Source organism: Procambarus clarkii, chromosome 25 (genome assembly GCF_040958095.1).
Source record: "Procambarus clarkii isolate CNS0578487 chromosome 25, FALCON_Pclarkii_2.0, whole genome shotgun sequence".
NCBI classification, from domain to species: Eukaryota; Metazoa; Arthropoda; class Malacostraca; order Decapoda; family Cambaridae; genus Procambarus; species Procambarus clarkii.
The window spans coordinates 1,215,433-1,229,206 of NC_091174.1; the positions used below are offsets into that span (position 1 = coordinate 1,215,433).

At 45.0% G+C, this 13,774-nt stretch overlaps 1 protein-coding gene across 8 annotated transcripts in view; it reads left to right on the forward strand.

The window, feature by feature from the left end:
• ATP8B (ATPase phospholipid transporting 8B) overlaps positions 1 to 13,774 on the forward strand; it is a 405,277-nt gene that overhangs the window by 295,002 nt on the left and 96,501 nt on the right. For all 8 annotated transcript variants that reach the window (XM_069331137.1, XM_069331131.1, XM_069331133.1 and 5 more), the window contains 3 exons: positions 1,695 to 1,763; positions 2,243 to 2,345; positions 7,499 to 7,635. In XM_069331137.1, the coding sequence (XP_069187238.1) occupies positions 1,695 to 1,763; positions 2,243 to 2,345; positions 7,499 to 7,635 (309 nt within the window). The remainder of the gene's footprint in view (positions 1 to 1,694; positions 1,764 to 2,242; positions 2,346 to 7,498; positions 7,636 to 13,774) is intronic.

Sequence of the window (13,774 nt, forward strand, 5' to 3'; positions counted from 1 at the left end):
ATCCATGTACAAATGGTAACCCTGGTTCACTAAAGGCTGCATCAACCCCGTTACTGTATCCACTATCGTCTTACCAATACCTGAGTATACGTCAAAGTCATATATGTACCCAGAGACAGATTCAGCAAGCATATAAAGTTTCACACCATACTTGTCTGGTTTGTTTGGATTGTACACTTTGAAGGATAGTCGGCCTCGCCATGCCATTGTAGACTCATCCAAACACAACTCTTTCTTGGGGATGTAAACTTGAGCAAACCTCTCTTTCAAGTAATCCATCACTGGTCTCACTTTTATCAACTTATCACGATTGTTCACGGGCACTGCATTGGTATTGAATGTGTGGAAAAACTGGTTTATATGCTGGAATCGTCTGGACGGCATGAACAAGCTGAAGAAACGAGCATGCCATGGCTTTGCTGTTTGCCAATACATCCTCATAGTTGGGAGCCTAATTATGCCCATCAATATGAACAGTCCTAGGAATCGCGCCATTTCACTCACCTTCACTGGGGTCCAAATATCCGATACATTTTCATTGGCCATCCGGAATAACTGCGAGGCGTACAAATTTGTTTCAACGGTAAAGAACTCAAGGAGGGCACGCGTGATGAACAATTGAATATAAGCCAGTGCACTAGTAGGCTTGGGAATTTTCAGTCCAGGATTTCCAGTAAAATCATCAACAACTGGAGAAGTATTGCTACGACTCCAGCCCTCACCAGCCCCAGCCTGACGAGTACGTACTGTACGTGTACGCCTTTCAGCAGGCTCGAATGAATCCTCATCACTTTCCTCATCACTTATACTTTCAGAATCACTTGGGGCAATTTGTCGTGTGTTCCTACGACGAGTAACATGTCTGGTAGCTACTTTTCTAGGTAGCCTAGATGCACCACGTGTGCGCCGAGATGGAGGAGGAGGAGGGGGTCGCGGTGCCTCCTCTTCCTCGGTGAGGGCCTCAGTCTCCTCATCACTCGTTGCCGTATCATTCCCTCTAGCTCTAGGTACACTATAATTGTTGTGGGTTCCAAAATCTTCCTCCAATACCTCTACATCACCTTCAGCTTCTGATAAATCCTCCACAAGGCCTGGAATTTTCGTTGGTGTGAGCTTCAGTCCGCTCCACTTCTTAAAAATTTGGGTTATTTTGTCCACTCTCGATGACCTGGAGGCTTCCTTGGGCGTAGAAGTGCTTGGGCCTTGACCTTGATCCATTTTTGATGAAGTAATTGGGTATAATCCACACGGAAACGGGTAAAAATGCTCGAGTTTGGCGCGCGAGGGGAGCGTGATCGACTCACGACACGTGACACGAAAACAATGGGCCCGTCACGTGACCGGGTAGGCCGACACGCCAGGCAGCCTAGTGGTGAGAAAGAGAACTTCATGGCGCATTGTTTGAAACAAACCCCAATGAAATCGGATTAAAATTGAATTTTATACAAATATTTTAAAAGAAGACATAACTTTATGTCCACTATGTGTTTACGTTAGACGAAACCGGACGCGCCGGCGCGTCCAGATAGCGCGAAAGTGTTAATCTATATTGAGTTAGGATTTCAGAGGTGTGATCTGATAGCCAAATATGTATGTTATTTGGAGGTATTTGGTCTAAAGAGAACTATATTTATAGGTTCTGTATTTATTGTTTATTGAATAAAAAGTTTGAAATAATTCTTACAATGTTGCAGAGTTTTGCTGGAGATGGTCTACGAACGTTATGTCTTGCATACAAGGACTTAGATGAAGATTACTTTCAGGTTTGTGACTAAATAATTTGTTTACATGTTTATGGAAGCATATGTTACAACCCGAACATAAATGATATTTGTATCATGTTGACAATCTAGTACAGTAGTTCCAAACTTGATTCAAGCAGTCCAAAGCTTGAATTTAGTGGTCCCAAGGTTGAATCTGTACTGAGAAATGGTGCTTTTCTCAAATATGTACTTGGCTTGTTTATGTATAATTACAGTACTATACATCATCACCAATTTTCTTCTAAAACATAACTGGTTAATAAATACCCAGTTAAAGGAGGTAGCTGTAACTCTCTAATGGATTCAATCTATGGTAGTGAGGAACAGGTCAGCCCATAAAGTATCTCATTCCATCTATTGCTTCTTTATGTGGACAACTATTTTATTATTAGGGACCTAGTTCATAAAAATTATTATACAGTATTGGTCATATATGACTGATAGGAATAATATAATAGGTCTAATATTTTCTTGTACAGAACTGGAAGTCCCGCCATCATGAAGCTGCAGTGTCCTTAGAATCAAGAGAAGACAAGCTTGCTTGTATCTATGAAGAAATAGAAAAAGATCTTGTACTTTTAGGTAAGTTGGTTTTCCTTCGCCGGGAGTGCGAAAGTGTTAAGAACCAGACGTCCTCTGTGCCTGCTCGCACTTGGGTTCCATCGTGCACTTCTTGAGCCTCTTGGAGCATTGTTGTAATTAGTTCCAGGAGGATATTGGGGTGCTCGGTGTGGTTTTCCTTGTGGGAGTTCTGGGTTCTGCTGCTTCAGCATTGGCATCCCTTCTCAAGCTGTATGCTCTGATCCTCCATGAGGGTGGCTATGTTTTCTGGGCTCTGGGCTTGTTACGGCTCCCCGGAGCTTACTAGGCTGATATGCTAATGTCAGACTTAGCCATCAGTCATGTATATTAAGTTCTTATGGGCCTACCGGGGACCATGAGCCAGAACCTGGCCCCCTCTAGAGGGGCAAGGGGAGCAATGGCCTATAGAAACCCCCGTGTGGTTGGCAGCATTCTATGTCTGCCATCAACCAGGTCAGGCACCCAGAAAGGTAAGCTTCCCAAAACAAACTCCTATTCTGGTTAAAATTGCAACCAAAAGTGGAATGAGTGGATAGAACTCCCCAAACAAAAACTAGCAAACTAGTATGACATCACCCGTCGCCGCGCCGCTGTCTGCGCAACTTCCCCCTCCCCGGGAGGGGGAAGGGGAAGCCCCAGACCTCCCGCGCCAGCGATCTACACCCCAGTTCTTGAGGCTGATGCTATAGGCAGCAGTTGTGTGCTCTGGCTCCAGACTTTTGCGGCGCTGTGCCTTGTGTGTGGCGGCTGTTTTCCAGGGGTGCAAGAGCTAGGAGTTATTCTTCAGTATTCGGGCTGCATGCGCCTAGGGTTCCCTTCCATAGGTGCCCTGTAAGTACTGTCCTTGGAGCCTGGGGTTACGTTCCACAGGTTCCTTGGGATCTGCATCTGTGGGTCCGTTTAACTGCTCGGATTTTCAGCCGCCCTTTGGGTGCTTGGGTGTTTTGTCTCTCTTGTTTACCTTAGGGTAAGAGGCAGTTTTGCACTGGTGAGGGGCACAGGGTGCTGTGCAGCTTGTTGTCACCTATCACAGCGGCAGGTTCTGTTCCTTGGGGAACGTTGTCCTCTTGCGGGGTTTTGTTTTTCTTGTTTTTCCCTTGGTAGGGGGTTCTGCCCTACTTGCCACTTGTGTTTGGCCTCCTCCTGATACTTGGTGGTGCCCCCTGCTAGGTCTCCATGTGTGTACACGTCCCTGGGGTTCAGCTGTAGACAGTTTGTTTGGTAGTTTTGGGCGCCGGTTAGCAGTACCCTGCCTGGGCTTACTTGGGTGTGAGTCCTCTTATAGTAAACGCACAGGACCCTGGGAATCCCTTAGGGGACGTTTGGGTCCGATGGATGCGACCCCAGAGTCCCCCTTCGCTTCATGCGAGTTTGAGGGGTGTTCAGTCCCATTGTCTCAGGGCGATCCTCAGTGTTTTTGCCTCCGTCACGCTGCCTGTTGGGTCGGTGACACTTTTGACCCGGAGTTCTGTGAGTTTTGCTGCTTGCTGGTAACACAATTTACCCAATCTGTGGATGATCATCTTCGGGTACAGGCTGCGCAGGCATTGCATTCTAGGTTTCGTTTGTTGCAACGCGCTCGGTTGGTTGCTCACCCGGATGCCTCGCGGCTGACCCGTTTTGCTTATAGGGGCCCGGACTTGGGGGTGGGGGTCGCCTCGACCCTGGTTCAGTCCGCACCTCCTCATCCTACCCCTCCTGTTGTTCGTTCTGGTCCCCCTCCCCTGCTTCCGGCCCTGAAACGTCTGAGGGTTTCGGAGCCGGGGCAGGGGTTAGTTGGTGTTGAGACTCGGGCAGCCTCGGGGGATGCTCCTTCCGGTGTGGTGATGGAGGCATCCGAGTCTAGTTTCCCGGCCAAAGCCTCTGGGTCTGATCAGTGGGCTCGCTTCTGTCCAGCTTCTATGGCTGCGCCGGCCTTGTCTGGTGGGGTCGGTGCTTGGAGGGGGGGGGGGAGGACTCAGCCCTGGGTCCTGTGGAAGAGTACCTTGGGGCTGGGGAGGGGCTGACTTGTGGGCCTTAGGCCCCGCTGGACCCCGCCTGGGTTTTTCTGCCCTCTGAGCGGGGCTTACTGTTACACGGGGTGGGGTTCTCTTTTTCCCCCTCTGCCTATGAGTTGGACTTGGTGTCTGCCCCTTCCCTGGTTCGGTTCTGTGTTCCCTGCTTGCTTGATACCTGCTTGATGGGGTTCTGGGAGTTCTTCTACTCCCCAAGCCCGGCCCGAGGCCAGGCTTGACTTGTGAGAGTTTGGTCCACCAGGCTGATGCTTGGAGCAGCCCGCAGGCCCCCATACCCACCACAGCCCGGTTGGTCCAGTACTTCTTTTAGAAAACAATCTAGTTTTCTCATGAAGATGTCCATGGTTGTTCTGGCAATATTTCTGATGCTCGCTGGGAGGACGTTGAACAACCGCGGACCTCTGATGTTTATACAGTGTTCTCTGATTATGCCTATGGAACTATGGGGGGGTGTCCAACGTTCTGGCGGACAGCCTGTCTCGGTTCATTCCCCTGTCCACGGAATGGATGGTCGACGCCGACTCATTCAGTTGGATCTGTCAGACGTTCGGGCACCCGGATGTGGACCTCTTTGCGTCGGCGTGGTCGAGGCGTCTTCCAGTATATGTAGGGCTCTTACCCGACTGCGAGGCCATCCGGGTCAATGCCTTTCGGCAGGAATGGTCGAGGTGGAGTTACCTGTACCTGTTTCCCCCGGTTCAGCTGTTGCTCCAGGTCCTGGCTCGCTTGGAGACTTACCAGGGGAGAGGAGTCCTCTTGGCCTCTTGGTGACTGTCCCAGCCTTGGTTTCAGGCGCTGCTTGCTCGATGTCTAAACCCGGAGGTTTTCTCACGGCTCCGCCTCTTTCAACAGATCGATCTGGTCCGTCACAAGGCTGGTTCGATTTTCTCTTAGTCATCGCATTTGGTCTTTTTGACTCGGGTCTATCACCATCTCCATGGTGATCAGGTGGCGCCCTTGATGGTGTCCCATCTGCAGGCTTTGTCTTGGGAGACAGTATGAAGTTCCTGGTGGTCATTTTGTTTTTTTTCTCGCTTCTTAGGTATTCTTCACTCTCAGTTCAGGTTGTCTCGTCCTTTCTCTCCTTATTGTTTCAGGGCCGTCATCATATGCCGAATACTGTTGCCTCATATCATGTGGCGCTGGCGGAGCCGCTACAACTTGCTTTCGGTATTGATGTTACTTCGGCTCTGTTTCTCAATCTGTCTTGTGCATGGTTTCATCTCTGGCTTGCTCGTGCGCAGCTTGAGCCATCCTGGTCTTTGGATCGGGTGCTTTCTTTTCTCTTCTCCTTGATTTGTTGTGGCCCCTTCGGTTCAAGATTGTTTTTCTAAGGCTCTTTTCCTGTTGGCATTGGCCTTTGGGTGTTGGGTTGGAGAGCTTCATGCTCTCCTCCTACACAGGGGTTTTGCTCTTTTGGCTTTCTTGATAGGTTTGTTTGCTTGCAGCTGTCTCCTTCTTTTCTGGAGAAGAATGAGATGGGTGCTTTCCGGAGGAGTCCTTGGGTTGCTGATGGTTGGCTGGTCAGGTCGGGAGTGCATCATGCGTTATGTCAGGTTGCGGCTCTCCTCCATTATTTTCGCGCAACAACTTCTGTGTCCGGGGACACGCTTTGGGTTGATTCGGTTTTCCCTTCTTCCCTGTTCCAAAGTGCGGGGTTTCTCAGGTCATCTGCAGGGTTATTTGGTCCAGCCAGCCTGCATCTATCCCCATGCCTTCGACGTTCGTAAGTTTGCTACTCTTGCTGCCATCTTTGGCAACATGTCTTGGGCTGACATTCGGGCGTGAGGTTTTTGGCTGTCGAACCATGGTCCGGGCTGCACTTTACATGGTTAGTGTTCCTGGGCCTCATCGGGCCTGTGTAGCTTTGGGTCGGCGGTTGCAGCCAGTTGTCTCAGCTTTGCGTTGAGGAGTGAGCAACGACCGCCTCCCGGGTAAGTTGTCCCTCTTGTTTTCGTTTTCTGATAAGTAGCTCCGGGGAGCCGGCGGGGCTCTTCCCCAGAAAACCAGCATTGAATATAATAAAATGCCACTTTCTGGGTGACACCCGGAGGCTCCCCAGCAACCCTCCCTCCCTCCGTTGGCAGTTTTTCGCATCCAGCCTCATAACTGGGGTAGCCGGCACGAGGGGGCTGGGGCTGCCCCTTCCCCCCCCCTTCCGAGGAAGGGGGAGCTGCGCAGACGGGGGCACGGTGACATGATAACGTCATGTTCGTTTGCTCATTTTTGTTTGGGGGAGTTCTGTCCACTAGTTCGACTCTCAAAAGCAATTTCTTAACCAGAATAGGGGTTTGTTTTGGGATGCTTACATTTTTGGGTGTCTGACTGCGGTCAATGGCAGACATAGAATGCTTCTAACCACATGGGGGTTTCTATAAACCATTGCTCCTCGTGTGTCTCTGAGGGGGCCCAGGTTCTGGCTCGTGGTATCCGGTAAGCCTAAGAACTCTATTCACACTGACTTATGCCAAAGTCTAACATTAGCAATATCAACCTGGATAGCTCCAGGGAGCCTCCGAGTCTCACCCAGAAAATGGCGTGCCATTACATTCAATGCTGTTTTTTTATCAACTTTTCTCTGGACATACTGTGTTATTATTTGGGAGTCGATACTATGACAACCAACAAGAGTAGTGAGGGTACAGCAGGCAAGGATATAAGAGGAACTTTCTTACCATATATAAGAAGGCTGAGTTATTAAAACCTGATTGTGGCTAGTAGGGAAGTATGGCATTGGTGTTAGTACTGAGTGAGGCAGCAAAAAAGCTGAAGAGGTAGCATGTGGTGTATGTAAGTACAGTACAGTACTATCAAAGAAAGAGCAGTGGCTGTAGGGGTTGACAAGAAAACATTGCAATCTTCTATAAATTAGTAATTGAATGATACTGTTCAGCATCGGTTTATGCCACAGCATAGTCTTGTGGTAGCAGTTAGTGGCATGCAGTTAATGCAAATATTTTGAAATCGTAATTATTTGGATACAGTAACTGAATTCAGTCTGCAGTGGTAATATTCAGATTTTAGAGGTTCCACTATACAAATGAACAATAAAATATGAACATTTTACTGACTTGAGAATTATTAAAAAGGTATGAAAACAGTATTGTTTCATTCATATTTGTTTTTGTTTTTTCTCAGGAGCAACAGCAATTGAAGATAAACTTCAAGAAGGTGTTCCGCAGACTATAGCCAACTTAGCTGTTGCAGGCATCAAGATCTGGGTTCTCACTGGGGATAAACAAGAAACAGCAGTTAATATTGGATACTCGTGTCAGGTAACACCTTAGACATGTTATTGGATCATTGTTTTTAATGTGTTTTTTTCAATTCCATTGAGGACAGGAGGATAAGGGGGAGGGGGCTATAAAAACACCTTAAAACCGTAGTTTGTGACACCTGCAAGGCTTCAGTACAGTAGTTTGTGACACCTGCAAGGCTTCAGTACAGTAGTTTGTGATACCTGCAAGGCTTCAGTACAGTAGTTTGTGACACCTGCAAGGCTTCAGTACAGTAGTTTGTGACACCTGCAAGGCTTCAGTACAGTAGTTTGTGACACCTGCAAGGCTTCAGTACAGTAGTTTGTGACACCTGCAAGGCTTCAGTACAGTAGTTTGTGACACCTGCAAGGCTTCAGTACAGTAGTTTGTGACACCTGCAAGGCTTCAGTACAGTAGTTTGTGACACCTGCAAGGCTTCAGTACAGTAGTTTGTGACACCTGCAAGGCTTCAGTACAGTAGTTTGTGACACCTGCAAGGCTTCAGTACAGTAGTTTGTGACACCTGCAAGGCTTCAGTACAGTAGTTTGTGATGCCTGCAAGGCTTCAGTACAGTAGTTTGTGACACCTGCAAGGCTTCAGTACAGTAGTTTGTGACACCTGCAAGGCTTCAGTACAGTAGTTTGTGACACCTGCAAGGCTTCAGTACAGTAGTTTGTGACACCTGCAAGGCTTCAGTACAGTAGTTTGTGACACCTGCAAGGCTTCAGTACAGTAGTTTGTGACACCTGCAAGGCTTCAGTACAGTAGCTTGTGACACCTGCAAGGCTTCAGTACAGTAGTTTGTAGCACAAGGCTTCAGTACAGTAGTTTATGACACCTGCAAGGCTTTAGTACAGTAGTTTGTGACACCTGCAAGGCTTCAGTACAGTAGTTTGTGACATAAGGCTTCAGTACAGTAGTTTGTGATACAAGGCTGTACACAAACTGTACTGAAGCCTTGCAGGTGTCACAAACTACTGTACTAAAGCCTTGCAGGTGTCATAAACTACTGTACTGAAGCCTTGTGTAACAAACTACTGTACTGAGGCCTTGCAGGAGTCACAAACTGCTGTACTGTACTGTATTGTGTGCAGCAGTTTGTGACTCCTGCAAGGCCTCAGTACAGTAGTTTGTTACACAAGGCTTCAGTACAGTAGTTTATGACACCTGCAAGGCTTTAGTACAGTAGTTTGTGACACCTGCAAGGCTTCAGTACAGTAGTTTGTGACATCAGGCTTCAGTACAGTAGTTTGTGATACAAGGCTTCAGTACAGCAGTTTGTGACTCCTGCAAGGCCTCAGTACAGTAGTTTGTGACACAAGGCTTCAGTACAGTAGTTTGTGACACCTGCAAGGACTGGGTATAGTAGTGTATGACACATGCAAAGCCTCAGTACAGTCCTGAACACCTGCAAGGACTGGGCATAGTAGTGTATGACACATACAAGGCCTCAGTACAGTAGTGGGTGACACCTGTAAGTCCTCAGTATAGTAGTTTGTGACACATTCAAGGCATCAATATAATATGTGACACCTGCAAGGATTGTAAAATAGTGGTTTGTGTCTGGTTCAGAGAACCAGACACAAAACGAATTCTTCTTCTTGAGGTTATCTTGAGATGATTTCGGGGCTTAGTGTCCCCGCGGCCCGGTCCTCGACCAGGCCTCCACCCCTAGGAAGCAGCCCGTAGCAGCTGTCTAACTCCCAGGTACCTATTTATTGATAGGTACTTTACTGCCAATTCATCTTGAGATGAAGTGTGGAAAAAAATGCTTAACCCTTAAACTGCGCATGGTGTATATATACGCCCTGAGTAACATGTCCCATGGTGCGCATGGCGTATCTATACGCCATAGGGTGCCAGGCCCGATTCAAATGGCCCGCAGCTACACAGGGTTCACAGTAGCTTCCTCAGGGCTCTTGTAAACAGATGCCATTTTTTTTAAAAATCGTGGGCAATATTCTCAGGTGTGAGAGGCACAGTACTGTTGGAGCAACCAAGGCCGGCGCACGCAGCATGAGCGAACAGCATTGCTGTTCAGCTTGTGACCACAGCATCGCCGAAAAATTTTAAAATAAATATATAATTGTATTATTTAGCAATGACAATATTACAGATGACCCATGACTGTGATATAAATAACCAGGGTTGTGATGATAGCAGGATTGTTGTAATAATTAGCGCTATGGGAGGAGTGATGCTGAGAGACGGAGGGAGACAGCATCATTTACTGACTGTGTGGCTACCTGTTATTGTTTGCATTCACCATACCAGGTCAGTGGTTCTCTATGGTGAACACAAATGTAGATACTTATATATAATATGTGTATTAGTGTAATAACAGCAAAAGGATTATGCTGGGAAGAGCCATATGGGTGACGGAGGTGACGTCGTCTGCACGATTTGTCTAGCTGTTTAGAGGGTGGCCACTATGCTCTTTGGGCGCACTACAAGCTTAGGTGTACAGTTACGGTGCATAAAACATGTAGATACTTATATATAATATGTGTATATAGAGTAATAACACTGCAAACAGTATTGTTGGGGGAGAAAGTTTAGTGCGTGTGACCTTGAATGAGTGAGGGAGCCGCCAGCAGCCATCTGTGTATAGCAACGACTCTTAGTGCCTGAACTAACTATATCAGCTTAGCTGTACAGTTGTGGTGAACAAAATATATACATACTTATATATAACGTCTGTAAATAGTGTAATAACACCACAAATGGTATTGTTGGGGAAGAAAGTTTAGTGCGTGTGTTGAGGGAGTGGCAGCGAGTGGCTGGCTGGTGCCTGGCGGTAACTCTTCGTTGCTTTTCGACTCTCAATAACAACTTAGTGGTTCGTTATGGTGACCAAAACATGCAGATACTTATATATAACCTGTGTATAGAGTGTAATAGCAGCAAAACTATTTGTTTATTGTTTTATAAACATAATAATTGAATCACTAATATGCACATCATACTTTGGAGTATAGCAATTATTCACCACTTTTATTATATAAATATATTACAATACACACTATTGAATAATATTACTGCAAGAAAAACTAAGAAAAAATAAATCGGAGACATTGAAACAATTAGGTAATAATATGTTTGTGGCAACTCCCATCTGTCAGTGCGGGTGACACTGACCGGGTCTGACGACCGCTCTGTCAACGCCGACTTTTTGCCAGACTTCCTCGGTCAATTGCGCCCAAAATATGTCGCCTACAATTTTTTTTTATTTTTCCTGTGCTCAGGGGACACAAATTAACAAGTTTAGAAGACGAAAAAAAAATTTTGAATTTTTTTGTTTTCTTGCGCACAGGGGTGTAAATATCCCCAGGACCCCTGAGCAGTGTAAGGGTTAAGGAGGTGTGCATAAAAAAGGTAGGGACCCAGGTGGAGTTGCACTTCGGGTTCTGTGAGAATGTGCATTTGAGCTCAGCAATCCATTTTAATTGATTTCTCAGTCATCTTTATATACAATACTGGAGTCTAGGCAGATATATGGAAAAAGGCAGACATAGTTCCAGTCTACAAAAATGGTTGCAGGGAAGACCCCCCTAAGTTATAGATATGTGTTGTTGACAAGTGTGGTAGTCAAAACATTAGAAAAATACTTAAAACCAAATGGTAGAACACCTGGAAGGAAATGACAGACAGACATTTTATGCCAATAGTTATCTGGAACAGTATGGTTTACAAACAGAAAGATCCTGTGTAACAAATGTACTGTACTTAGTTTCTGTGACAGAGCCACAGAGGTTTTACAAGAAAGAAACACTGTAGTTGAGTTGACTGCATTTATATGGACTTGATAAAAAGGCTTTCGAGAGTCCTATATAAGAGGTTGTTTTATAAACTAAAGCACACTGGAGGGGTGACAGGAGGACTTCTGACATGGTTGAAAAACCTTGACAGAAAAATGAGAGCAGTTATCAGAAGGAATGTATCGGACTGTAAAAAAAGTCAAAGGTTGATAGGGCTTTGGCCTCACATGGACGAACCTTTGTCATCCACGGTTTGAGTCTCCTAGAGCCCAGGTGAATGGAATATCAGCCTGTAACATTTTATTATGTCAATTGTGGTAACAATAAACACAGATAGTAATAAAATATATATATTTGAACGAATGTAGTCTACAGAAGTTTGCAGGTGAAGCTTGGTGAGCAATGGTGTGATGGTGAGTCGAGTGCACACTGAATATCGATGGTGTGATGGTGAGTACGGTGCATGCTGAATATCAACGATGTTGAAGATGTGCGATATCTTTCAAGCATCTGTACTGAACCACTCTTGGAGTTACACTGATGATTGATTAATAAAGATTAAGCCACCCAAGAGGTGGCATGGGCATGAATAGCCCGTAATGATGATGATTTGCTGTCGACTGCTTATATCATCAGTCCTGCACTTCACCTGACCATCCTCTAGCTGGTTTGGGAAGAAGTATTAATTCTAATTAGTGGACTAATTAGTATTAAAAGAGCATCTCATTATCTGCACATTAGCTAATGAGAATATGGACCAAGTATATTACTGACATAATATACTTGTTTACCTTTCCATTGGAGACTTTTGGTGCTGTGGAGAGGGGAAACCTGCTGCTTGGGTAGCAGCTTCTCCATATTGACCTACCCTGGCTTTGTGCCCTGGAGAGGCCACTCTAGACCGAAAACCAGTGGGCAACTCCATAGTCTCCTGAGACTGATGGATGCCTACTATATATACTTGCTAAAAGACTGCAGAAATGTTGATAGCAGAGTACTACAGGGTTCAGTTCTAGCACCAGTAATGTTCATTGTCTACATAAATGATCTACCAGAAGGAATACAAAATTATATGAACACATTTTTTATATGAACATGATCATGAACATGATTATAAGAACATGATCTACCAGAAGGAATACAGAATTATATGAACATGTTTGTTGATGATGCCAAACTACTAGGGAAGATAAGAAACTTAGATGATTGTCATGCCCTTCAAGAAGACCTGGACAAATTAAGTGTATGGAACATCACTTTGCAAATGGAGTTTAATGTGAATAAATTTCAAATTATTGAATGTGGAACAGGAGAAACTAAGCCCCACACAGCCTTCAAATTATGTGACAAAACTTTAAACGATTCTATTAAAAAAAGAGATCAAGGAGATTTTCTGGATATAAAATTGTCACCTGAGGACCATATAAAGAATATTGTGTGAGGAACATATGGTATGCTTTCCAACTTTAGAATTGATTTTAAATACATGGATGGCGAAAGACATTATTTCACAAATTGTTTACAACCTTTGAGGTCAAAATTGGAATATGCAGTGGTTGTATGGTATCCATATCTCAAGAAACACACAAATAAACTGAAAAAGGTGCAAAGACATGGAACTAAATGACCAAGAACTAAAAAACAAGTGCTATGAAGAGAGGTTAAAGGTGTTAAATATACCAAAGCTAGAAGATAAAAGAAAAAGAGGTGATATGATCAATATGTACAAAATAGTAAAAGGAATCAACTAAATTGACAAAGAGGAATTTAAAAAAATGGCACTTCAAGATGAAGAGGACATAGGTTCAAACTAAGGAAACAGAGTGGCCTAAAAAACATTAGAAAGTTCACTTTTGCACAGAGTGATAGATATCTAGAACAAGTTAAATGAGAAGGTGGTGGAGGGCAAAACCCTCAATAGTTTCAGTATGACAAAGAGTACCATAAAGACGGGACACCACGAGCATAGCTGTCATTCTGGGACTACACCTAGGTAATTACTGATGCATATTCCAATTTTGGTCTCGCAAATGTCATGAACAGTTTCTTTAATATTTCTCTGTGCATATACATAAACTCTGTTCTGAAATTTGCTAACATACTGTAGGATCTTCTCACAATGCTCTTTATGTGGTCCTCTGATGACAGCTTATTATCTAGAGCACTGCTAGATTAGATCTCTTTGATATCAGAGATTTTTAGTATCTTATTCACATAATTCGTAGGTTAAATGTGGCCTGTTCTCACATAAATTATAGGTTGTGTGGGGTCAGTGTTCTCCTATTCCACATTCCATTGGATGTAATTACCTTAATGTAGTTCCAGGATGAAAGCTATGCTCGTGGTGTCCCGTCTTTCCAGCACTCTGTCATATAACGCTTTGAAATTACTGACGGTT